Source organism: Oncorhynchus nerka, linkage group LG20 (genome assembly GCF_034236695.1).
Source record: "Oncorhynchus nerka isolate Pitt River linkage group LG20, Oner_Uvic_2.0, whole genome shotgun sequence".
Taxonomy (NCBI): Eukaryota; Metazoa; Chordata; class Actinopteri; order Salmoniformes; family Salmonidae; genus Oncorhynchus; species Oncorhynchus nerka.
Genome location: NC_088415.1, coordinates 26,867,434 through 26,894,465, shown reverse-complemented (window position 1 = coordinate 26,894,465; position 27,032 = coordinate 26,867,434). Strand labels below are relative to the sequence as shown.

Here is a 27,032-nt window from a genome sequence, read left to right as displayed (position 1 = left end):
TTGAAAAACAAGTTTTAATGACTCCTACCTAAGTCTATATAAACATCCGACATAAACTGTATATGGTTTCCAGTTTGCGTAAAGTTCATTGATGGCCGTCTTGGTATCCACTTGCGTGGGGATATACATGGCTGTGACGATAACCGAGACGAGTTCTCTTGGGAGGTAATATGGTCGGCATTTGATTGTGAGGAAGATGAACAAAAGGACTTGAATTCCTGTATGTTGTTACAATTACACCATGAGTCTTTAATCATGAAACATACACCCCCGCCCTTCTTCATACAAGAGAGATGTTTATTCCTGTTGGCGCAATGCACTGAAAATCCCGTTGCCTGTTTGTACTCCGACAGCATGTTCCCAGCTAGCCATGTTTCCTTGAGACATAGTATGTTACAATCCCAGATATCTCTTTGGAAAGCAACTCTTGCCCTGATCTCCGGCGGCGTTGTTTTGGGTTGGACTCTGGAATCAGTTCAAATGCCCTGTGAGGTGCAGACAAAGGATCAGCTTTGGGAAAGTCGTATTCCTGGTCGTAGTGCTGGTTGTGCTGGTAAGTTGACGTCTCTCTGATAGCCAATATTTCTTCCCGGTTGTATGTAATAACACTTAAGGTCTTAGGTAATTGTGAAGTAGAATAGGTACACGTTCATAAAAAAAAATGGTTTTGTTATTTTACCCCCTTTTTCTCCCCGATTTCATGGTATCCAATTGTTAGTAGTTACTGTCTTGTCTCATCGCTACAACTCCCGTACGGGCTCAGGAGAGACGAAGGTTGAAAGTCATGCGTCCTCCAATACACAACCCAACCAAACCGCAATGCTTAACACAGCGCGCATCCAACCCGGAAGCCTGCCGCACCAATGTGTCGGAGGAAACACCGTACACCTAGCGACCTGGTCAGCGTGCACTGCGCCTGGCCCGCCACAGGAGTCACTAGTGCGCGATGAGACAAGGATATCCCTACCGGCCAAACCCTCCCTAACCCGGACGACGCTAGGCCAAATGTGCGTCACCCCACGGACCTCCCGGTCGCGGCCGGCTGCGACAGAGCCTGGGCTCGAACCCAGAGTCTCTGGTGGCACAGATAGCACCCGGGAGGCCACGTTCATAATATGCCTCAAATCAAATTTCTTCCAACCTACATAAGGTCTATAAGAAATGTCAAAACAGTAAGTCCTTCAAGAAATAAGTACGTTTTTAATCAAATTTAACATCCACAATGCCAGAAGAAAGAAACTGTGAACAAAACAGCTATTTAAACAATCTACCACACAGGCACCATTTAAACTGTCAGAAAGACATGCAGTACACGTTACACTACACAATATAAGGTACTAAGAGAGAGATGTTTGAAGCCTACGAGGGACAGTGCCCAGGTTAAGTATTTGCCTTATATTGTGTGTCCGACAGTCTTTCTCTGTGAGTAGTACCTGTGCCAGTGTTTACTGTCTAAATTAATGGGCTTCTCCCTCTGTGCTCCCTTGTTTCAGTGGGATGTAGTCTGGGGTGGTTCACCAGACAAACGCAGCCCTCTCCCTCAGCATGCGCACACCAAAGCGCTGCCACTCCCTCTGGTGGATCCACATCTCCTGGGTGGTGTCCAGGCAGGCCAGCACCGCTCCCCCCTTCCACGAGATCAGGCGAGGGTCCATGTCCTGGAAAACACAGCCATTAAAACACCTCTGCTTGGAGCGACACACAAACTCCTGCAAGATTGCATTTTATACCCACTGTGTTAGACTAGATATAAACACCTGGTCTTCTGCATGCCTCAAGACCATGTTAGTCCACTGTAAAGCCAGGGTACGTAGAAGCCAGTGTACCTTGGGTCGTGTGATGACCTCCACGCTCTCCACCACCCTGCGGAAGGAGGGGGGCATCTTGTTGAGGATGCGGTGCTGCAGGAACTCCTGGGCCCTGTGAAACAGCAGGCCTCCCCCCACCACCAGGATGGAGCTGTACATCTTCCTCTTGGTCTCGTCAGATGCTGGGCACAAACAAAATACACACAAAACCTAACATTCCCCTATCAAAACATCCAACATTGGAAACCACTGCTTAGAATTCACAATTTACCCTCACTTGATAACAGAATAATGAATATCATGTCCAATAATGTTTTATCTATATCTTATGTTTATTATTTACTGTATGTTACCTCGTGTTTATGGTAGAATAAAACAAGATACTGTATTATAGGACAGAGTTTTGAAGCAGGGTATTTTGCTTACCACAGCAATCGATGCTGTGTAGGATGGCTTTGTCCAAGCCTAGCGCTTTGCCCTCAAACTGGGTCATGGCATTCTTCCTGGAGAGGAGTGCTGAGGGAGGCTCCTCCATCTCTGCTCCTCCCATCAGGCAGTCGTTCTGGGAGTGTCCCAGCTCCACATCCTGGCCATGGGCACCACCTCCACGTTCTGAGGGGTCCCCACCCTGGCTGCTCAACTCCCCCTCGAACCCAGGCGGCTTGGGAAGGGATTTACGCTCCGCTGAGGCTTTAGAGGACTGAGCATAATAATGGGAGAGGGAGGATGAGATGGAGAGAGGAGGAAGGGAGAGGTGGAAACAGAGAGAGGAAGTATCAGCCAATCAGATAGTTCTAATAGGATCGAGTCAGGTGTTCCTAGACTACCTGGTCCTGCTTGCTCTGGGTTCCCAGTAGGTAGTGTTCATCATGTGGGTCCTCTGGGTCACCCTGAGATCTGTGCTGCAAGGAGGTCATCTTCTGGCCCACTATTCCAAACGTGGTGGGGTAGAACAGGGCCATAGGAGCCTGAGGTACACAAACGATACATTGTGACAGCATTTATTATGTCATATTTATTATAGTCATCTTCAATATCAAAATTGGGCTTCAAAACCACAATCATCCACTTTACCACTGACAGCCCTTCCCTGACTGGGTGTGTATACATACCTGCAGTTTCTCATCCCCAAGTCGAACCTGGTAAAGAAGTGCAGGGGACTCTGGGAAACGGGTGCGGAACTCGTGGTCTTGAAGCCCAGAGATGTCCTGGAGAAAAAGGGGAAAGAGCTGAGCAGGTAGAAAAGGGGTATCACCTTTTATTCCTACGCCCCGTTCTTCAGTAACGCACCTTATTTCAGCTACGGCCTTATAGCCCAGTCGGAAGACCATGATTCATTAGTTGGCCATGTGAAACTGGCATGTTGTGATGTCTTGAAATAAAAGCCATAAACCTACAGTTCGCACTTCAAGACCAGGGTTGGAGAGTCCTTACATTGAAAAGTGCACCAGGGACTTAGATATTAGAGCACAACATAGAAGAAACTAAATCAAATTTGAATGTCACATGCACCGAATACAACAGGTGTAGACCCTACAGTGAAATGCTTAAGTACAAGCCCTTAACCAAAGATGTAGTTAAAAAAAAAAAATTAAAAAAGCAATAAGAAAAACAAGTAATTAAAGAGCAGCAGTAAATAACAATAGCGCAGCTATATACAGGGTGCACTGATACAGAGTCAATGTGTCATTGTGCAGGGGCACCGGTGTCAAGGTAATTGAGATAATATGTACATGCAGGTAGGTTTGTTTAAGTTTTAGAAAATAAACAGAGAGTAGTAGCAGGGGGGGCAAATAGTCTGGGTAGCCATTTGATTAGCTGTTCGGGAGTCTTATGGCTTGGGGGTAGAAGCTGTTTGGAAGCCTTTTTAGCCTAGACTTGGCGCTCTGGTACCCACTTACTACCTGGGGGGGGGGGGGGGTCAGGAAGTCTAGGATCCAGTTGCAGAGGGAGGAGTTTAGTCCCAGGCTCCTTAGCTTAGTGATGAGCTTTGAGGGCACTATGGTGTTGAACGCTGAGCTTTAGTCAATGAATAGCATTCTCACATAGGTGTTCCTTTTGTCCAGGTGGGAAAAGGCAGTGTGGAGTGCAATAGAGATTGCATCATCTGTGGAGCTGTTGGTGCAGTATGCAAACTGGAGTGGGTCTAGGGTTTCTGGGATAATGGTGTTGATGTGAGCCATGACCAGCCTTTCAAAGCATTTCTTGGCTACAGATGTGAGTGCTACGGGTCGGTAGTCATTTAGGCAGGTTACCTTACAGTTCTTGGACAATGGTGGTCTGCTTTGGTATTACAGACTCAGACAGGGACAGGTTGAAAATGTCAGTGAAGATACTTGCCAGTTGGTCAGTGCATGCTCGGAGTACACGTCCTGGTAATCCGTCTGGCCCAGCAGCCTTGTGAATGTTGACCTGTTTAAAGGTCTTACTCACATCGGCTGCGGAGAGCGTGATCACACAGTTGTCCGGAACAGCTGATGGTCTCATGCATGTTTCAGTGCTACTTGCCTCGAAGCGAGCATAGAAGTTATTTAGCTTGTCTGGTAGGCTTGTGTCACTGGGCAGCTCTCGGCTGTGCTTCCCTTTGTAGTCTGTAATAGTTTGCAAGCACTGCCACATCCGACGAGCATCGGAGCCGGTGTAGTACGACTCGATCTTAGTCCTGTATTGACACTTTGCCTGTTTGATAGTTCGTCGGAGGGCATAAACTTATACGCTTCCGGGTTAGAGTCCCACTGCTTGAAAGTGGCAGCTCTACCCTTTAGCTCAGTGCGAATGTTGCCTGTAATCCATGGCTTCTGATTGGGGTATGTAAGTACAGTCACTGTGGGAACGATGTCCTCAATGCACTTATTCATAAAGCCAGGGACTGATATGGTGTACTCCTCAATGCCATTGGAAGAATCCCGGAACATATTCCAGTCTGTGCTAGCAAAACAGTCCTGTAGTTTAGCATCTGCTTCATCTGACCACTTTTTTATAGACTGATTCACTGGTGCTTCCTGCTTTCATTTTTTCTTGAAAGCAGGAATCAGGAGGATAGAGTTATGGTCAGATTTGCCAAATGGAGGGCGAGGGAGAGCTTTGTACACATCTCTGTGTGTGGAGGTGGTATTTATTTAACCTCTGGTTGCACATTTAACATGTTGATAGAAATTTGGTAAAAATAACTGTTTATTAAAATGGACAAGTTAAAGAAGCTCCTCCCTATTTCAGGCTGTTTTCTTCCGATTGATGCCTTATGACTTTGATGTTTAAGTACCTGGTCAAGGTGGCAGAAGGTCTCTTTGAGCTGCTGCAGCAGGATGCAGTCCACCCTGTTGGAGAGCTGACACTCCCTGTAGGGGAAGCCTGCCCTCTGCAGGAGCCAGAAGAAACAGCGGGTGACATCAGCGCCCCCGTATGCCAGACACAGCCTGCATGAGGACAGACACATGTACAGTCGTGGACAAAAGTTTTGAGAATGACACAAATATACATTTTCACAAAGTCTGCTGCCTCAGTGTCTTTAGATATTTTTGTCAGATGTTACTATGGAATACTGAAGTAATAATTACAAGCATTTCATAAGTGACAAAAGGCTTTTATAGACAATAACATGAAGTTGATGCAAAGAGTCAATATTTGCAGTGTTGACCCCTTTTTCAAGACCTCTGAAATCCGCCCTGGCATGCTGTCAATTAACTTCTGGGCCACATTCCTGATGTGATGGCAGCCCATTCTTGAATAATCAATGCTTGGAGTTTGTCAGAATTTGTGGGTTTTTGTTTGTCGAACCGCCTCTTGAGGATTGACCACAAGTTCTCAATGGGATTAAAGGTCTGGGGAGTTTCCTGGCCATGGACCCAAAATATCGATGTTTTGTTCCCAGAGCCACTTAGTTATCACTTTTGCCAAGGTGCTCCATCATGCTGGAAAAGGCATCGTTCGTCACCAAACTGTTCCTGGATGGATGGTTGGGAGAAGTTGCTCTCGGAGGATGTGTTGGTACCATTCTTTATTCATGGCTGTGTTCTTAGGCAAAATTGTGAGTGAGCCCACTCCCTTGGCTGAGAAGCAACCCCACACATGAATGGTCTCAGGATGCTTTTTCCTGTTGGCATGACAGGACTGATGGTAGCGCTCACCTTGTCTTCTCCGGACAATCTTTTTTCCAGATGCCTCAAACAATCAGAAAGGGGATTCATCAGAAAAAATGACTTTACCCCAGTCCTCAGCAGTCCAATCCCTGTACCTTTTGCAGAATATCAGTCTGTCCCTGATGTTTTGCCTGGAGAGAAGTGGCTTCTTTGCTGCCCTTCTTGACACCAGGCCATCCTCCAAAAGTCTTCACCTCACTGTGTGTGCAGATGCACTCACACCTGCCTGCTGCCATTCCTGAGCAAGCTCTGTACTGGTGGTGCCCCGATCTCGCAGCTGAATCAACTTTAGGAGACGGTTCTGGACCTTGCTGGACTTTCTTGGGCGCCCTGAAGCCTTTTCACAACAATTGAACCGCTCTCCTTGAAGTTCTTGATGATCCGATAAATGGTTGATTTAGGTGAAATCTTACTGGCAGCAATATCCTTGACTGTGAAGCCCTTTTTGTGCAAAGCAATGATGACGGCACGTGTTTCCTTGCAGGTAACCATGGTTGACAGAGGAAGAACAATGATTCCAAGCACCACCCTCCTTTTGAAGCTTTTAGTCTGTTATTCGAACTCAATCAACATGACAGAGAGATCTCCAGCCTCAACACTCACACCTGTGCTAACGAGAGAATCACTGACATGATGTCAGCTGGTCCTTTTGTGGCAGGGCTGAAATGCAGTAGAAATGTTTTTGGGCGATTCAGTTCCTTTGCATGGCAAAGAGGGACTTTGCAATTAATTCAATTTTATTGGTCACATACACGTGTTTAGCAGATGTAATTGCGGGTGTAGCGAAATGCTTGTGCTTCCAGCTCCGACAGTGCAGTAATATCTAACAGTTTCACAACATATAAGCAAAATACACGTAAATCAAAGTAAGGAATGTATTAAGAATATATATACATATGTGTCAGAGCGGCATTGGACTAAGATACAGTGGCATAGTATAGAGTACAATATATACATATGAGATTCATGATGCCATATTCCCCACCTGGAGTTGCGGTGAGACACCCCGTCCTCCACACAACACAGACTGGTCTTCTGGTCGCCCACGTCCACCACACAGGCACTGCTCAGACCACTGCCGAAGGTAGCACACACAGACTCCTGGTGGACTACGATCGCTGCAGACCAAGGAGCGAAAATCAAGTTTCAAAGTCACATACACAAGTACAGCTAAATGCATTTCTGGCCAGCTCTAAACCCAACAACGCAGTAATCAATAACAATGTTATACTAAACATAACAATGTAGAACACAAACACAAGAAATAGAAATAAAAAATTACAAAAAAAGCAAGCAAACAAGCTATATATACAGGATCAGTTCCAGTACCATATTTACTAGGGGTGTGCCGAGTAGCCAGACAAAACGAGTATCCTAACAGATATGGGCAAATATCTGGATAAAATTACGGTCCAAGTATTTTTTGTAATGATACGTGATAGGGAAAAAATATATATTTTCTGGTGACAGCACGCATCTTTCTCATGTCAGTCAGTAATGTGAGAGGTTCTACATGGTCTAAATAACTCCACTGGCTGTCTTTAAAGAGAAGGGCGGGCTGTACTTTGATCCTGCTGCTCTGGTTGGATAAGAGTGAAGCTGTATTTCTCCATCCACTCGGTTCATCATTTCACCAGATCAATTTTCCTTGGATATTTTTGGTCTGATCATTCAGATTGCTGCTGCCTGGCTACTACTATGATAAATCACATTGCAAGGACATTTGCTATAAAGCCATCAATGTGCACAATATCTAACAAGCAGGCAAGGGTATGGAGAGAAAAAAATGAAACACTGATGCGCATTCTGACTGAGTAACAGCAAACGTGGCTGCCTGTTGCAAGTTGAGGACACACAGACACACCTCTCTGCCCGCTGCTCCTAATCTACAGCTTTTTTTGCAGTGAGAACATGCAGGGAGGTACATTGCCAACATCTACTTAACACTTCATTTTTTTCAGATCATGAGTATCATCCGATCCGACTATTAAATGTCAACTTACGGATATGAGTATGTGGGTAAAACAAAGCGCAAAAGTAAACATGTATAAGATAAAGGTGACTAGGATTCAGGATATGATAAACAGCAGTGTATATGATGATTGTATGAGTGGGTGTGTGTAAAGTCAGTATAAATGTATGTGCATATTATGTGTGGGAGCAAATTATGAAGTGAGTGTATGTGTGAAGGGCCCTGTAAGTGTGCATAGACAGTGCAACAACAACAAAACATGAATGATACAAGGGTCAACTCAGGTAGTCCGTGTAGCCATTTAGTGTGTATTGTACCTGAAAAGCCCATGTTGAGCAGCAGCATGTTGACCAGTTCCTTGATGTGATGCCTGTTATAGATGTCAGGGACTAAAAGGATACATCTGTAATACTGCCAACCCAACAAACAAAAGATTAGATCAGAGTACAAAATAAAACTGACAACTGACCACAACATTGTCTCTGCTACATGTTATGATTTGTTATGATTTGTTAGGTTTAGTCAGGTAAAAAAAATATATATATACTACCAGTCAAAAGTTTGGACACACCTACTTATTCAAGGGTTTTTCTTAATTTTTACTATTTTCTACATTGTAGAATAATAGTGAAGACATCAAATCTATGAAATAACACATATGGAATCATGTAGTAACCAAATCAAAATATATTTATATTTGAGATTCTTCAAAGTAGCAACCCTTTGCCTTGATGACAGCTTTGCACACTTTTGGCTTTCTCTCAACCAGCTTCGTGAGGTAGTCACCTGGAATGATTTTAATTAACAGGTGTGCCTTGTTAAAAGTTCATTTGTGGAATTTCTTTCGTTCTTAATGCATTTGAGCCAATCAGTTTTGTTGTGACAAGGTAGGGGTGGTATACAGAACATTGCCCTATTTATGGCAAGAACAGCTCAAATGAGCAAAGAGAAACAACATTCCATCATTACTTTAAGACATGAAGGTCAGTCAATCCGGAAAATGTCAATAACTTTTAAAGTTTCTTCAAGCGCAGCCGCAAAAACCATCAAGCGCTATGATGAAACTGGCTCTCATGATAAGGATATTTGTATAAATGGTTACAATGTGTATCGCACTGATCAAGTTAAGAAAGGTGGGGGTGTGGCTATACGTGAAGACTAAAATCCTTATAAATGTGGCAAAGTCTGAAACTATTTGTTGCTTTGAATTTTGAGGTTTCAAAGAGTCTCTCTATAACTGTGATTGGCTGTTATAGACCCCCCTCTGCTCTCTGTGATGCATTTTCTTCTCTGATGCACATTATGTCTAAATTTCTTTACAGTGAAATGATCTTGATTGGTGATCTCAACTGGTGTTGGTTAAAGCCGGTGTCTGGTGATTTTAAAATGTATTGTAATTCTATGAATCTTACCCAGTTCATTAACTCACCCACCCACCCAAATCTCCAGAGAAATCTACCCTGATTGATTTGATATTGACAAATGTTCCACATAAATATTCTGTGTTTGGTGTTTTTTGTAAAGATTTAAGTGACCATTTCGCTGTTGTTGCTTTTAGAAATACTAAAGTTCCTAAGACAACCCCACGCTTTATTTGTAAGATAAATTAATTTTAAGAGTTTAATAAGCAGGCTTTCTTTCATGATTTGTTTTTATTTTGACTGGAGCCAGATTGAGCTTATTCCTGTGGAAACTGCCTGGAAATTCTTTCATGATGTTTTCTTCCAAATAGGAACCAAACAAGAAAACCATGTTCTGATGCTGATTGGCTTATTTTTAGGCAGCTACAAAACAAGTGTTATTTTCTTCTCAGGAAGACCAAGTCTGAATATTTTATGTCTGTTACCACTGATAACCTGTATGACCCTAGAAAGTTTTAGAAGGCTATTAAGTCTATGTCTGGTAACAGTAATGTTAATGAATTACCGTCATGTGTATTGAAGGACTCTGTTGCTGTATTTGACAAAACTGAAATGCTGAATTGTTTCAATGCGCACTTTGTATCATCTGGTAGGCTGTTTGATTCAGTATCCTCAGTCTTTGTACAACCCCGTGTGGATGAACCAGTGAGAGTTGGTAAAACTTTTAGCTTTTTGCCATTCTCAGTGCAGGTGGTACATAAAAGCCCTGAAATCCATAGATCAGAGAAAGCTTGCAGGTCCTAATCTTCTTGATCACTGATTTTTTTTTAAACTGGCAGGTGATTTCATAGCTGAACCACTTACATATCTGTTCAATTTAACTCTGGAATGTAATGAAATTCCGAAAATCTGGAAATCAGCATTTGTCCTCCCACTTTAAGGAGAAGATCAATTCTTAAATAATTATAGGTCAATCTCAAAGCGGTCACCCCTGGTGAAAATACATGAAGCCCTTGTTAGTGAACAGCTAAGAGTTTTTATATACTAACTATTTCATCAATGTACCAATCGGGCTTCAGGGAGAAGCATAGCACAATTAAAGCAGCCATGAAGGTTTTAAATGATATCACTGAAGCCTTTGACAAAAAACAGCACTGTGTTTCACTTTTTATTGGTCTCTAAGGCTTTTGATACAATTGATCATGCTATACTGAGGCAGAGATTGTCAGGGTCTTTCGGCGCATGCAGTTGCATGGTTTGCCATCTATCTGTATGCTAGAACTCAGTGCACTCAATTTGATGGGCTCATGTCAGGCCAGGATGATCAGCCCTTCCTGGTTAAATAAAGGTTTTTAAAAAATAAAAAATGAGGGCCGCCATAGGAAAGGAAGACCCAGAGTTACCTCTGCTGCAGAGGATATGTTCATTAGAGTTACCAGTCTCAGATTGCAGCCCAAATAAATGCTTCACAGAGTTCAAGTAACAGACATCTCAACATCAACTGTTCAGAGGAGACTGCATGAATCAGGCCTTCCTGATCAAATTATGGCAAAGAAACCACAACTAAAGGACACCAATAATAAGAAGAGACTTGCTTGGGCCAGAAACATGAGCAATGGACATCAGACTGGTGAAAATCTGTCCTTTGGTCTGATGAAACCAAATTTGAGATTTTTGGTTCCCGAGCGGCGCGTGTCTTTGTGAGACGCAGAGTAGGTGAACGGATGATCTCTGCATTTGTGGTTCCCAACATGAAGCATGGAGGAGGTGTGATGGTGCTTTGCTGGTGACACTGTCAGTGATTTATTTAGAATTCATGGCACACTTAACCAGCATGGCTACCAGAGCATTCTGCAGCGATACGCCATCCAATCTGGTTTGCGCTTAGTGGCACAATCATTTATTTTACAACAGGAAAATGACCCAACACACCTCCGGGCTGTGTAAGGGCTATTTGACCATGAAGGAGAGTGATGGGGTAAGTCAGATGACCTGGCCTCCACAATCATCCGACCTCAACCCAATTGAGATGGTTTGGGCTGAGTTGGACCACAGAGTGAAGGAAAAGTAGCCAACAAGTGCTCAGCATATATCGGAACTCCTTTAAGACTGTTGGAATATCATTCCAGGTGAAGCTGGTTGAGAGAATGCCAAGAGTGTGCAAAGCTGTCAGCAAGGCAAAGGGTGGCTACTTTGAAGAATCTCAAATATAAAACATATATTTTGATTTGTGTAACATGTTTATGGTGTTACCGCATGATTCCATATGTGTTATTTCATAGTTTTGATGTCGTCACTATTATTCTACAATGTAGAAAATCAAAATGAAGAAAAGTCCTTCAATGAGTAGGTGTGTCCAAACTTTTGACTGGTAATATTCAGGCACTGTAGTGTGAAGTGAGCCAATTGTCTGTCCTGTACCTTGAGGTCTTTTAGGGGGATTTCCAGTTGTTTCTGGATGACGTGGCTCCAGATGGCCTCCAGATCGGCCAGGACAGCAGTCAGAGAACCCCCTGCACCGCCGTGCACGTTGAGCTGCCCCCTGCTGATGGGCCAGTGCACGTTGTAACAGTCAGTGGGGTTTACATACAATGCCTGCCATTAGGACAGAGGGGAGAAAAAACAAAGCGAGAGAGGAGGGAGAAATCAATGATTGACAAAATCGACAAAGGACTTATATACTAAAAACTATTTTGGAAAGTAACCTGCTCTTTAACATGCATGTATTGTGTCCAGATGTGCTGTACTCCCTCACCTCCTCTCCCACCAGGTGCTCTGGATGGTGTGCTGTGGTGGTCCACTTCATCCTGGAGCTAGTGTCCAGACCTGCTGGTCGAATCAGTCTGTTATAAGACCTGGCCTGCAAGACAACACACCCAAACAGACTATCAATCCGTCGTTCACGAGCTGCCGATAGGGTGACCACATTTAAAATACCCAAATGCGAGACAACAGGATGATTTTGGCAGGACAGTATAGCCTACATGAATACAAAATTCATAAATGCTCAAAGTTTGTACCGACATATGTTGCTTATTGAATATCATTACAGAATATACAATTCAATTCAATTCAATTCAAGGGCTTTATTGGCATGGGAAACATGTGTTAACATTGCCAAAGCAAGTGAGGTAGACAACATACAAAGTGAATATATAAAGTGAAAAACAACAAAAATTAACAGTAAACATTACACATACAGAAGTTTCAAAACAGTAAAGACATTACAAATGTCATATTATATATATATATATTCATATTATATATATATATACAATGTACAAATAGTTAAAGGACACAAGAATATACATCCTCCAATTGCAATTTTTGCCCACACATATTGTCTCAAAAAAATGTTATATTTTTAATACCCAGTTAGGCATACATACTTTCAAAATGATAATTCTTCAGGTTTTACCTGTGAAACATTCAACCTGCATCTGCATGCCAAACATTTGATCTCAGTCAGTTTATTGGGAATATGCATTGAACTTCTACCATTACTTTTTTTGTTGTAAATTAGAGCATATAGTGTTAAACTACTCCACCTTCCTATATTTTTTTTCAATCCAAGCAATTTCTTCCTAGTGTTGAGTTTTGGCCGCATAAGAAAAACAATGTGAATATTCTGCTAACCATCCTAAAAATAAACGACTACGGTGGTGTTTTGGTGTAACAATGTTACACTATGCTATTTTTGGGGGTTATGTAGAACACTAATTAATCTGTATGTGAAATTCCAAGGCATTGATTTAGCTTTGGTCTAACTTTACTAAACGAGAACCATTGTGAAAAGTGTCAGAGCAACGTTCTGGCAGCACTACACCGAACAAGCTAATTAAAGCACACTTATCCTACTTTTTTGCCATGAGCCAAATTTGGTGACGCAGAAACAGTGCAGTGACTATAAGAGACAGGTTGTAATGTCAGACTGAAATACAGAACAAATCTACATATTTTTTGTAAATTAGTGGTGTTTGAATTTATTGATAAAATGCAGGACATGATTGTTTGTAGAACAAAATCTGGGACTGTCCCGCACAATCAGAGACATGTGGTCACCTGATTGTGCTGCAGAGCAGACCTACACACTGGCTACATAGGTAAAGATACGTAGAGCCCTGCACATACAACTACACACACCTGTTCAGCAGACACTGGCGTTCTCCGTACGCCATTGGACATCTTCTTTGACCAGATCGCCTGGTCAACCATTTTGAGACCATTCTGCCTCTGTTCATTACTCTCTGGTTTCTTTGTTGAGAGAGAGTACACATTGGAGGATTATAAGGGTGACAGTGTGTATATGTGTGTGTTGGTAGGGGGTCAATTTCACGCCATATGTATTGAATTCAAAATCAAATAAATTGTGAACATGAAAAATAAAGTTGAGAATGTAAACATATATTTTTTTAGGACGGGTGAGATAATGATGTTGAAATCAAAAACCAAACATTTGAAAGCAAAATGTATAGAATTGTAAACAAAAAAATAAGACATCAAAAGCAAAACCCAAAAACTTGTAAGCAAATCATTTTAAAGCGAGAGCAAAACTATGACAAATTATTTTTTTAAATATTTGAAAACGATTGTAAAAATTGTTTTCGGTTTAACTTTCCCAGCAACCAATCCTATTGAATACATTTTGCCGACGCTCTTGCCTGCATGTACTACCTTTTCGTTACGCTACTTGTATCTTTGCTTTTGATGTCTGTTGCTTTGCTGTCACTGCCAGTCTTTTCGATTGCGAGTTTTGGCATTATTTTTCCGTGAAGGGTGGGGTATAGAGGGAGGAGTAGACAATGAGTCTCCATTGGTCCGTTAGTTTTGGAGTGACGGTTCGTCTTAATCCAATCAATGAATATGATAAGTAGGCAATAAAAAAAAAATATTTTAAAAAAAGAAGAAGTTTTTATTAACAACAAATCAATACATAAAGCACATGAGGGAACACAAGCATACATAGATTACAAACAATGGACAATCGAGCTAGGGGGTACAATATCACATTACAATTACACAAGGACCTTAAGGGACATGCATATACTTACAATTCTAACAGCTTTTTTGTTAGTAGAGCATTTAACAGTCTTAAAATACAGTTCAATTTATTTTTGTAGGGTATGAAAATGTGGTTTTCTGTTTGCAAATTTACATTTGTGTATATGAAATTTGTCCAAAAGAATAATGAAATTAATTACATAAAAATGTTTCAGCTTATTTCTATTGTATGTAAAGAATCCAAACAGTGCATCTCTCCACAATAGTGTAAAATCTTCATAAATGTGTTCAATTATAAACCTACTGATGTCTTGCCACAGTTTTCTTACGTGCATACAATGCCAAAAACGATGCAACACTGTTTCTGGGTGGTCATTACAAAAGGAGCAATTTGAGTTGATGTTTTCCTTAAACTTCTTCATATAGTGGTTGGCAGGATAATATTTATGAATCATTTTAAAGGAAACTTCCTTAATTTTGTTAACAAGTAGGTATGTGTGTGGCAACATCCACACTTTTCTCCAACAGATATTATCAATAAATCCATTCCAATAAGGCATAAGGTATAGATACAACATCCTGCTGAAACAAGGATCGTATCGCTCTGTTGTTGAATGGACCAAAAGAGAAAAAAAATCTTTCCTACTGATGAGTCAACAGGGTCAATAGAAGGTAGGCTCTGAGGGTCAGGTCTTGACATGTTCCTGAATAACATAGCAACACCTGAGAGAATGGCATCTAAAACAATTGCAAAATCTTTAGGTGTTACAGGGACCTTGTAAAGTGATAAGAATTCTTTATAACTGAGTAAAAGACCCTCTGCATTTACCAGTTGGCTCACCAATGGGATATTATTTCGGAACCAATATTCTAAAAACAAAGAGGTATTTTTATACAATATATCCCGATTATTCCATATATAATATCTGTGTGGAGAAAAATTGTGTTTATAAATTAAGGACCATGACAAGAAAACCTGCCGATGAAAAGCAGAAAGTTTCACTGGAACTTTGTCAATATTATAATTGCAAAACAACATTTAGTTAAGGCCACCAAAAGAAGAGAAGACATGATGAGGAATAAAATTCCAGATAGAAGTGGGTCTTCTTATGAATTGTTTAATCCAATTGATCTTAAAAGTATTATTTAAAGTAGTAAAGTCCAGAAAATTCAGTCCACCATTCTCAGTGTTCATTACAACAGTTTTCCTAATGTAATGGGTACGGTTTCTCCAAAGAAAGTTGAAAAGCATCTGGTCTATCTCCTTGCTTATTTTACTGTCAAGATATAAAGATAGAGCACCATATGTTAGTCTCGAGATACCTTCAGCCTTGGTTATTAGGACTCTACCTTTTAAAGATAAGTCCCTCTGTAGCCATTGATTTAGTTTCTTCTGGGGGTTTTTAATAAGAGGGTTCAAATTTAGTAAGCCTCTAGACTTCTGATCCTTTGTAATGGTTATGCCTAAATATGTAAGTTCTTTTTTTACTTGAATACCATAATATGAAGGTGTCACACAATCTTTGACAGCTATGAGTTCACATTTATTAATGTTAAGATATAGACCAGACGCTTTGGAAAAGGATTGTAATCACATTGATCGATATGGGAATTTGATTAGCGTCTTTCAGAAAAAAGTGTAGTATCGTCAGCCAGCTGGCTTATAATAATTTCTTTACCAGCTATGGAAATACCTTGTACAGGACTATTATTTAAAACATTTGCAAGAAGTTGGGTGATTAATAAAAACAGGTACGGAGAGATAGGACCACCTTGCCCAATTCCTCTCTAACTCAAATCTAGGCGAGGTGCCATATTTCAATTTGATAGAGCTGTTACCATTTCCATAGAGAGTCTTAATAGCCTTACAGAAAAAATCCCCAAAGCCAAGTCTCTCAAGGGAGTGGAAGAGAAACGGATGCTCTACTGTGTCAAATGCTTTATAAAAATCTAAAAATAGTATGAAGCTATCCTCAGTTATTAGGTCTGAGTAGTCAAGTATGTCTAATACTAGTCTGACATTGTTAGAAATATGTCTGTTCCTCATGAAGCCAGACTGTGTTTCATCAATGATTGCATCCAGGACTTCTTTAATTATTTTTGCAAGTAGTAAGGCTAATATCTTATAGTCATTATTTAAGAAGACAAATTGGACGCCAGTTATCGATGAGCAGCACTTCTTTTTTAGGTTTAGGTATCAGTGTTATTAACCCCTGACTCATTGTAGGAGGGAGAACATTGTTTTTAATACTCTCTAAAAAGACTTCAAATAGGAAGAGAGCTACTTGTTCAGAAAATAATTTGTAAAATTCTGATGTAATTCCATCAACACCTGGTGATTTATTGTTCTTTAGATGTTTGATAGACTCGATAATCTCTTCAACTTTGATGGGTTCATCACACTGTTTAGATTCTATATCACTGATAGAGTGAACATTATTCAGTGAGTTAAAAAACATATCTGTGTTCCTGACAGTACGTAGAGCTATACAATTTTCTGTAAAAATTGCTACAGTATTTAGCGATTAATTTTTGGTCATCTGTAATAACACCATCAATGTTTAACTTATGGATAGTGTTATTTTTAGAGTGAAATTTCTCAAGTCTAAAGAAATAGGATGAATTCTGTTCTTCCTCCTCAATCCATTTTTTCCTAGATCTAATAAAGGCTCCTTCTGTTTTTAATTTATATACACTGCTCAAAAAAATAAAGGGAACACTTAAACAACACAATGTAACTCCAAGTCAATCACACTTCTGTGAAATCAAACTGTCCACTTAGGAAGCAACACTGATTGACAATACATTTCACATGCTGTTGTGCAAATGGAATAGACAACAGGTGGAAATTATAGGCAATTAGCAAGACACCCCCAATAAAGGAGTGGTTCTGCAGGTGGTGACCACAGACCACTTCTCAATTCCTATGCTTCCTGGCTGATGTTTTAGTCACTTTTGAATGCTGGCGGTGCTTTCACTCTAGTGGTAGCATGAGACGGAGTCTACAACCCACACAAGTGGCTCAGGTAGTGCAGCTCATCCAGGATGGGACATCAATGCGAGCTGTGGCAAGAAGGTTTGCTGTGTCTGTCAGCGTAGTGTCCAGAGCATGGAGGCGCTACCAGGAAACAGCCCAGTACATCAGAAGACGTGGAAGAGGCCATAGGAGGGCAACAACCCAGCAGCAGGACCGCTACCTCCACCTTTGTGCAAGGAGGAGCACTGCCAGAGCCCTGCAAAATTACCTCCAGCAGGCCACAAATTTCCCAGAGAACACAAAGATTGGCAAATTCGCCACTGGCGCCCTGTGCTCTTCACAGATGAAAGCAGGTTTACACTGAGCACGTGACAGAGTCTGGAGACGCCGTGGAGAACGTTCTGCTGCCTGCAACATCCTCCAGCATGACCGGTTTGGCGGTGGGTCAGTCATGGTGTGGGGTGGCATTTCTTTGGGGGGGGCCGCACAGTCCTCCATGTGCTCGCCAGAGGTAGCCTGACTGCCATTAGGTACCGAGATGAGATCCTCAGACCCCTTGTGAGACCATATGCTGGTGCGGTTGGCCCTGGGTGCCTCCTAATGCAAGACAATGCTAGACCTCATGTGTGTCAGCAGTTCCTGCAAGAGGAAGGCATTGATGCTATGGACTGGCCCGCACGTTCCCCAGACCTGAATCCAATTGAGCACATCTGGGACATCATGTCTCGCTCCATCCACCAACGCCACGTTGCACCACAGACTGTCCAGGAGTTGGCGGATGCTTTAGTCCAGGTCTGGGAGGAGATCCCTCATGGATTATTTTAGTGTTCCCTTTATTTTTTTGAGCAGTGTATATTATTCAGTTTATTTTGTAACTCAATTAGTTCCATCTTCTCCTCCCCCGAGAGGTCAGCTGGGGACCTCTGAGAAAGGGAAGTTATCTTAATGATCACCTTTTCCTCCTCAGCTCTTCTGGTCTTAGCAACATTACGTAGGCAGCCTTCCCCTCATTTCGTGCAATCTTGATCGTTGGCCACAACTTGTTCCTTCTTTTTTATGTCTTCCGGGCTGAGATGCTCGGTGAAACGGAGACCATGGCTCTGAAGGAAGGCGTTCTTCCTAGTAGCTTTCCAGACAGCATCCCTGTGGAATCTGGTAGTGAATAGGATGATGATACCCCTAGGTCTTGAATCGTTTTGCTGTTGCTTCTTGCCGAGGCGCTGCACAACGTCGATGGTATCACCAACTTTGTTCTTCTCTGCAGGCAAAACTTCTTGGCAGATACGGATAGCCTCTCCTCGCACATCTTCATTCTCCACCTCTGGCAAGCCGTAGAGTCTCAGGTTCCATTTTCTTGTGTATTGTTCCAGATCAGTGAGACGTCTATGGTAGACATTGTTATTCTTTTCCACCCTTTCCACATTTTTTCAACTTTTGCCACTCTCGTTTTCACATCCTTGATTTCACCACATGAAAAAGACTGAAGTTTGCAAGCCTTCGATAACTATGGTGTTCGCGCCTACCATTTTCTCAATGGCGTCACACCTGGAGTTGATGAGTAAGGAGAGGGTAGACACGATGTCAGAGTTCATGTTGGGTTTTTTGGAGGGTGGAGGTTTGCACGGAGTAACCAGTAAAGAGGGGTATTCGTCATCTTCAACAGCATTCGAAAGCATGATATTATCCATAGGCCAGGCGTAGTTATGGCAGCTAACTTCTTCCTTTCTTTTTTTGTCACGACTTTGCATGGACATGCCAAAATAAATGATCCAATTATCATTCCAGTCACAGGAAAGGTCTTATATCTTGAACAAATAAAAATAGTAATGACTGTAAACTTGTTTTGTGTTTTTCACAATCTTTCTGAAGTTTGGTACGGAGCTCTGTAAAAAAGCGTCTGTTCAAGCCGCCATCTTGGCACCTAAGATTGGCAATAGAAAGAAGAAAATAATAATAATAATAAAAAAACCTGTCTAAGTAGACGGTCTGACGTCAACACTATGCGCCAAATCTTCCCCTGTGCCCGCAGCATCTCTTTTTCCCAACGCAGTTAAGCCAAAAACACGCCCCGTTATTCAGAGTGGCGTTCTACTACGCTCCCATTGGCTAGCTAGCGTTGTCTCACTCACAGGAGATCAGCGCAGAGATGGAAAGTGTAATTTAACAATTAGCTTCATACAGTAAAGCAGGCCTACTATTATCATCATGTTTGGTAACATTTGCCAATTTATATATTTTCAGAGTTACAATGACTTGTAAAAGTGTCTCAGAACTCTGCTGAATTACCTAAATTGAAGGTCAACTAAGTTTACCTAGGCGACTTAACGTTACTAGGTCGGTTTATGAAGTTGTTATATTAACATTAGTAGTCTATTATCAGGTAAAAGCATATGCTTATTATTCATAATTTCGCTATGTATTAGCTAATCATTCAGTCGAATACGCTATGCTACAGCCATTGAATCTGTCTTTGAGCTTTAGGGACATTATGTTATTATATTTTTCAATGTTGAAATACAAGGGCAAACGTTATTAATCAGTGACTGAAATTTCGCGCTACGTGATATTCACTTCCGGACTTGGAGAGCGCTCAAAGCCTTGTAGAACGTCTCTCTGAATAACGGGTCGTGGTTTTGGCTGAACTGCGCTGGGGAAAAGAAAGACGCGTGCCCGCATGTTCTGAACATGGCGAACCAGTTACCAACACCTGCTCTGAACGTTGTGCAACAGTTAATCCATACGTTTACCTAAGTAGTTAGAAAGGTCAGAGCCAGTGACACATCAAATCATTGTTTGGGTTAAGATGAACAGTCACTCCAAATCTAGCGGACCAATGGAAACTCATTGTCTACTCCTGCCTCTATACCCCGCCCTTCACGGAAAAATAATGCCAAAACTCGCAATCGAAAAGACTGGCAGTGACAGCAAAGCAACAGACATCAAAAGCAAAGATACGAGTAGTGTAACCAAAAGGTAGTACATGCAGGCAAGAGCGTCGGCAAAATCTATTCAACAGGATTGGTTGCTGGGAAAGTTGAACAGAAAACGATTTTTGCATTCGTTTTAAAATATTTTCCTTTAATAATTGTCAGTTTTGCTCTTGCTTTAAAATGATGAAGTTTTTAGGTTTTGATGTATTTTGTTTACAATTCTATACATTTTGCATTCGATTGTTTGATTTTGATTTCAACATCCATTTCACCTGTCCTTGAAAATATTGTAATGACCAGACTAGATCATAAAAGGAACAATTGTCCAGACAGAGGATTGAGTTAACGAATTGACGGTTTATTGACCCAACTTTACACAGGCTACTGTTGGGCCGTAGCCCACGCCAAATAAATGAAAGATACCCTACAAACCAACTGTGACCTTCTCCTGTGAAGAACAGACGTAAGAGGAAGAACAATAGCTAAACCTGGTCTTAACTTCCAATGTTCCATCCCCCTGCCCAACCCCCCTCCACGTAACTCGGCCAACCACCAGGATGCCCGGCATCAGAACATTCCAGGCATTCCCGTGATTGACAGAGAGCAGGTTGATTGGCATGTCGGACCCTGCGAACTGGTAAGTACAACAACTAATAGCCTAACAACTAATAGCCTAACACATAACACACAGCTATCTGTGCGGGTCGCTACAATATGTTAACATTCTCAACATTATTTTTCATGTTCACTATTTATTCTATTTTAAATTCAATACATATGGCGTGAAATTGACCCCATATATGTTGGTCATTTTTGACTCACATTCAGGCCTTCTCTCACCAGCCATCCATCCTCATATCGGGGCTGGCACGTTTGTTTATGTCTGCGGGCTATGACGTGCGGGACAGTCGCAGGAAGCGTGTCGGTTGCTCTTCCAATTCTCAACGTTTTCGATCCAGGGTGTAACACAACGATAAAGTTGCTCTGAATTTGCTGTGAAGGGAGATGTAAGGTCACAATATGTATTCACAAACAAGGAAGCAAACAGTACGGGGACTACAAGACAGAGTAACCTTGACATTGTAGTGTGTAATTGTGGGCTTTGGGTTCTGAGTTCAGTTTTTTATTTAAAAAATGTGACGTCGGAGTTCCAGTCCGCCAGCTAGTAGCGCCTTCGTAAATCGTTGAGTCGGCAAGCTGCTAGCTAGCTAACATTAGCCCATGTGTAGCTGCCATAGATAGCAGTCTTTGTGCAAACTAAACATTATTCCCATATAATTATTTAATATGTTCGTATTTGAATCTCATATCAATCCTTGGCCCTTTTAACGCTGCTTTGCAACTTACTTCTTGAAGAGGCTCTGGGATAACCGGTGGTGCGATTGGTCTTTTGATACCACGCTGTTCCTTTTCTTTCTCTTTCTCCTTCTCTCGCTCCTTTTCCTTTTCTTTCTCTTTGCCGTTTTCTTGCTCTCTCTCCGCTTGTGTCATTGTGGAGTGTCGTGGGCAATAAAGCTAAAACCAAATCTGTATCACAGTTTCTACATTAGTAGCTACTAACATAACATCAGTTTGCTGGACAACCATGACTATTCCCATGATTTTAATTGGGTGGCCGATCATAAAACGTAGCAGGAAAAAGATCGTCCAATATCTACACTTAGCACACCAAAGAAAGAAGCAATGTAGTGTAATGACCCTGTGTTTATAAGCGCAGAGCCAATAGCGCGCAGGACTTCGGGCTAGAACGTCGAGGGTTCGAGACCTGCTCCCTGCCTGTTTCATTACACTGGTGTCAGAAGTGTATATACTATATATATTCTATTTATCTATATATAAAATTCTAAATGGTTTACAAGTGTGGATATTTGCCTATTAGTTCCAGGCTGCCGGTGTCAGGTCTGGAGCATGACATCACGAGTTATGCTAGTGCGCAGCAGCCTACCAGTGCCAAAAGCACTGCGGTCTGCCCTGGAAAGCTATGTAAATTAACACAATTAGTTTATTATGATCAAGTTCAATCCCCACAGTGAATTATTTTAAAGTTCGCTACAAATATTTAGGGTGCGTTTGTCTATCTACTCTGATTTCAGAGCATTCTTCTCTGAGAGTGTCAGAAAACTGATGAATTTACAAATGCACAACACCAGTTGAATATGATTGTGTCAGTAAACATCGGCAAAAAACGTTGTTAAATACAAAAAAATGTTTTTCAATTTGTATCTAAGTAAAAAAAAATGTATTTACCAACTTCTTATAGCCCCTTTAATGCAACAATACTTATTCTATTACAACATATATTTTCATCTTGTGCTAATGATGAGTTCACACAGCAGCTCTTCCTTCTCAGTATTAAAGTCCAGACTATCAAACCTAGAATAAACTGTAAATACTTCAGTGCAAATACAATGCAATGCTTTTTTCATTGAACATTGGGCTCAATGTCTTTGGTTGGTCATCCAGAGAGGGATTTGTTCCCTACAATTTACGATCCTCTTCATTCCCACTTTGGGTCCACTATTTTACAGTTATGCTCAGTTCTCACACTCTCCCTACACATTAATCACTATATTTGCCACAACTTTATAATTCATGTACTTTTTATATTATGTATATCCTAATATGCACTTTTATCTCCCTTCCAGGAAACACAAACCTTCCTACCTACCACAGCCATCCTACAGGACTTGAAACAACAACTTCTAAGCCTCCACTCCAACCCCTCCATTCAAACCCCTCATGTGCCTCTGTATTTCTGTTTTCTCTGTGTAATAAATATCTAATACTGGAACCCTTTTGATTTCATTGCATTCTCACTGATGCAGTACTACCCTGAACCAATTCAATTAAACTAAGTGTACTGAAGCTGTTGCTATACTGCTAAAACTGTTCAGTCATAATCACCAGTGCTACTTTGTTTGCAGCCACTAGTCAAAGGTGAATAATGTATTCTGTAAAAAATAATTACAATACAGTAATGCACTTGCTCTTCAGTAAAGTTCTGGCAATCTTATGTTGGAAACCATATTCAAGGAAACCTAGAAACCTAATTATAACCTGTTTCTTAAACACCAGTAATATTGTAGGACAAGAATGAATGTGTAAGCTTTAGACAATGTCTCTGTCACAGGTTCCCAGGTTACAATATCACATGTGATGGTTAAATGTTCAGAGTAATTGGTATGCCACAGTCATGAAAAAGCAATGAACCCATGTGAAGTAAGGTGTATCTTTAAATGTATTGAGTCAAGCAAATATGGTGTACATAGTGTACCAGTACTGGAGGGGTAGAGCAAGCAAGTGGGCTTCATCCATCTCTGGAGATCACACAGTGGAGATACTCTGATTGGTGTAAAATGTGTGGAAGAGATGATGACTAGTTGTAAGCAAGCAGCTTTTAGTGGACTAACTATACACTCAAGTCCTCTTAAAATTTGAAAAAGACAAAACTTGTTGATCAAGCTAAATTATACAGTAAAATTGGTTGCTAGCGGGTTCACCATACTAGCTACCATCATATTTCAAGCTTTCGATTAAGCACTGTGCTTGCCAGATCTGTCTCCCTTTTCCCGGGCACGAAGGTTACGTACACTACCAGCCAAATATTTGGACACATCTACTCATTCAAGGGATTTTCTTAATTTTTAATATTTTCTACATTGTAGAATAATAGTGAAAACATCAAAACTATGAAATAACTAGGAATCAAAAAACTATTAAACAAATAAAAAATATGTTAGATTCTTCAAAGTAGCCATCCATTGCCTTGATGACAGCTCTGCAGATGCTTGGCATTCTCTCAACCAGCTTCACATGGAATGCTTTTCAAACAGTCTTCAAGGAGTTCCCACATATGCTGAGCACGTGTGGAGGCCAGGTCATCTGATGCAGCACTCCATCACTCTCCTTCTTGGTGAAATAGCCCTTACACAGCCTGGAGGTGTGTTATGTCATTGAAAAACAAATGATAGCCTCACTAAGCGCAAACCAGCTTTGATGGCGTATTGCTGCAGAATGCAGTGGTAGCCATGCTGATTAAGTGTGCCTTGAATTCTAAATAAGTCACGGACAGTGTCACCAGAAAAGCACCCCCACACCATCACACCTCCTCCATGCTTCACGATGGGAACAACACATGCAGAGATCATCCGTTCACCTTCTCTGTGTCTCACAAAGACAAGGCGGTTTGTACCAAAAATCTCAAATTTGAACTCATCAGACCAAATGACAGATTTCCACTGGTCAAAGGACTCGTGTTTCTTGGCCCAAGCAAGTCTCTTCTTCTGATTGGTGTCCTTTACTAGTGGTTTCTTTGCAGAAATTCGATCACGAAGGCCTGGTTCATGCAGTCTCCTCTGAACAGTTGCTGTTGAGATGTGAATGTTACCTGAACTCTGTGAAGCATTTATTTGGGCTGCAACTTCTGAGGCTGGTAACTCTAGTGAACTTATCCTTTGCAGCAGAGATAACTCTGGGTCTTCCTTTTCTGTGGCCGTCCTCATAAGAGTCAGTTTCATCATAGCGCTTGATAGTTTTTGGGACTGCACTTGAAGAAACTTTCAAAGTTCTTGAGATTTTCCATATTGACTGACCTTCATGTCTTAAAGTAATGATGGACTGTCGTTTCTCTTTGCTTATTTGAGCTGTTCTTGGAATAATATGGACTTGGTCTTTTACCAAATAGGACTATCTTCTGTATAACACCCCTACCTTGTCACAACAGAATTGATTGTCTCAAACGCATTAAGAAGGAAATTAATTCCTTTGTTAAAACACCTTTGGCAGCGATTACAGCATCTTGTCTTCTTGGGTATGACGCTACAAGCTCGGCATACCTGTATTTGGGGAGTTTCTCCCATTCTTCTCTGCAGATCTTCCCAACCTCTGTCAGATTGGATGGAGAGCGTCGCTGCACAGCTATTTTCAGGCCTCTCCAGAAATGTTCAAGTCCGGGCTCTGGCTGGGCCACTCAAGGACATTCAGAGTCTTGTCTGGAAGCCACTCCTGCGTTGTTTTGGCTGTGTGCTTAGGGTCGTTGTCCTGTTGGAAGGTGAACCTTCACCCCTGTCTGAGGTCCTGAGTGCTCTGGAGCAGGTTTTCATCAAGGATCTCTCTGTACTTTGCTCGATCCTGACTTGTCTACCAGTCCCTGCCCCTGAAAAACATTCCCACAGCATGATACTGCCGCCACCGTGCCTCGCTGTAGGGAGGGTGCCAGGTCCGGCCAACTGGCCAGATAGATAGGTCCGACTAGGTAGGTAGGTCGGTCCAGCCAGCTGGCCAGGTAGCTTGGTCCGGCCGGCGCACCAGATAGGTAGGTCCGGCCAACTGTCCAGATAGCTCGGTCCAACCAGGTAGGTAGATAAGTCTGATGAACCACTTTGGACCATTGAGATGCAGCCTTAGCTTGGTAACAACAGATGTATTCTGGAAACTGTAATCCTCTTATTTCACAAAAGCACAAATGTATTTTAATTTTCAATTATTTTGTTGTTGAAGACTGATTACACCAAATAAAAAAGACAGTGGTTCATCAGACTTTGGTGTAGGCTACAGTAAATTCTGACTCAGGTCCCCTTCCCAGTGGCTCATGTTTCTTTCTAGGCCATAATATGTTCCCTAACACTGAAAAGAAAACATGTAGAAAACGTATAGTGCAAATCAAATCAAATCAAATGTATTTATCTAGCCCTTCTTACATCAGCTGATATCTCAAAGTGCTGTACAGAAACCCAGCCTAAAACCCCAAACAGCAAGCAATGCAGGTGTTGAAGCACAGTGACTAGGAAAAACTCCCTAGAAAGGCCAAACCCTAGGAAGAAACCTAGAGGGGAACCAGGCTATGAGGGGTGGCCAGTCCTCTTCTGGCTGTACCGGGTGGAGATTATAACAGAACATGGCCAAGATGTTGAAATGTTCATAAATGACCAGCATGGTCAAATAATAATAATCACAGTAGTTGTCGAGGCTGCAACAAGTCAGCACCTCAGGAGTAAATGTCAGTTGGCTTTTCATAGCCGATCATTAAGAGTATCTCTACCGCTCCTGCTGTCTCTAGAGAGTGAAAACAGCAGGTTTGGGACAGGTAGCACGTCCAGTGAACAGGTCAGGGTTCCATAGCAGCAGGCAGAACAGTTGAAACTGGAGCAGCAGCACGGCCAGGTGGACTGGGGACAGCAAGGAGTCATCATGCCAGGTAGTCCTGAGGCATGGTCCTAGGGCTCAGGTCCTCCGAGAGAGAGAAATAGAGAATTAGAGAGAGCATACTTAAATTCACACAGGACACCGGATAAGACAGGAGAAGTACTCCAGATATAACAGACTGACCCTAGCCCCCAGACACAAACAACTGTAGCATAAATAATGGAGGCTGAGGCAGGAGGGGTCAGGAGACACTGTGGCCCCATCCAAAGATACCCCCGGACAGGGCCAAACAGGCAGGATATAACCCCACCCACTTTGCCAAAGCACAGCCCCCACACCACAAGAGGGATATCTTCAACAACCAACTTACCATCCTGAGACAAGGCCGAGTATAGCCCACAAAGATCTCCGCCAGGACCAAATCGTAAAGATAGGTAGGAGCAAGCCCATGTAATAATTTATAGGTTAGCAGTAAAACCTTGAAATCAGCCCTTGCCTTAACAGGAAGCCAGTGTAGGGAGCCTAGCACTGGAGTAATATGATCAAATTATTTGGTTCTAGTCAGGATTCTAGCAGCCGTATTTAGCACTAACTGAAGTTTATTTAGTGCTTTATCCGGGTAGCCGGAAAGTAGAACATTGCAGTAATCTTACCTAGAAGTAAGAAAAGCATGGATTCTTTTTTCTGCATCATTTTTGGC

At 41.8% G+C, this 27,032-nt stretch overlaps 1 protein-coding gene across 3 annotated transcripts; it reads right to left on the bottom strand.

Moving 5' to 3' along the window:
* Positions 1-1,180: 1,180 nt before the first annotated feature.
* Positions 1,181-21,810, bottom strand: actr8 (actin related protein 8). Of its 3 annotated transcripts, none has more exons than XM_029648361.2 (13): positions 21,536-21,809; positions 21,011-21,181; positions 13,424-13,534; positions 12,036-12,140; positions 11,702-11,875; positions 8,237-8,330; positions 6,933-7,065; positions 5,071-5,224; positions 2,921-3,016; positions 2,633-2,776; positions 2,235-2,508; positions 1,827-1,990; positions 1,181-1,658 (listed from the first exon to the last, which is right to left on the bottom strand). In XM_029648361.2, the coding sequence occupies exons 1-13, from the start codon at positions 21,677-21,679 to the stop codon at positions 1,515-1,517; spliced, it is 1,908 nt and encodes a 635-aa protein (XP_029504221.2). In that variant the 5' UTR covers positions 21,680-21,809; the 3' UTR covers positions 1,181-1,514. The 3 variants fall into 3 exon arrangements, with proteins under 3 accessions (XP_029504221.2, XP_029504222.2, XP_029504223.2); XM_029648362.2 differs by having other exon boundaries at positions 2,636-2,776; positions 21,536-21,807; XM_029648363.2 differs by lacking the exon at positions 13,424-13,534 and having other exon boundaries at positions 21,536-21,810.
* Between the last annotated feature and the right edge of the window lie 5,222 nt (positions 21,811-27,032).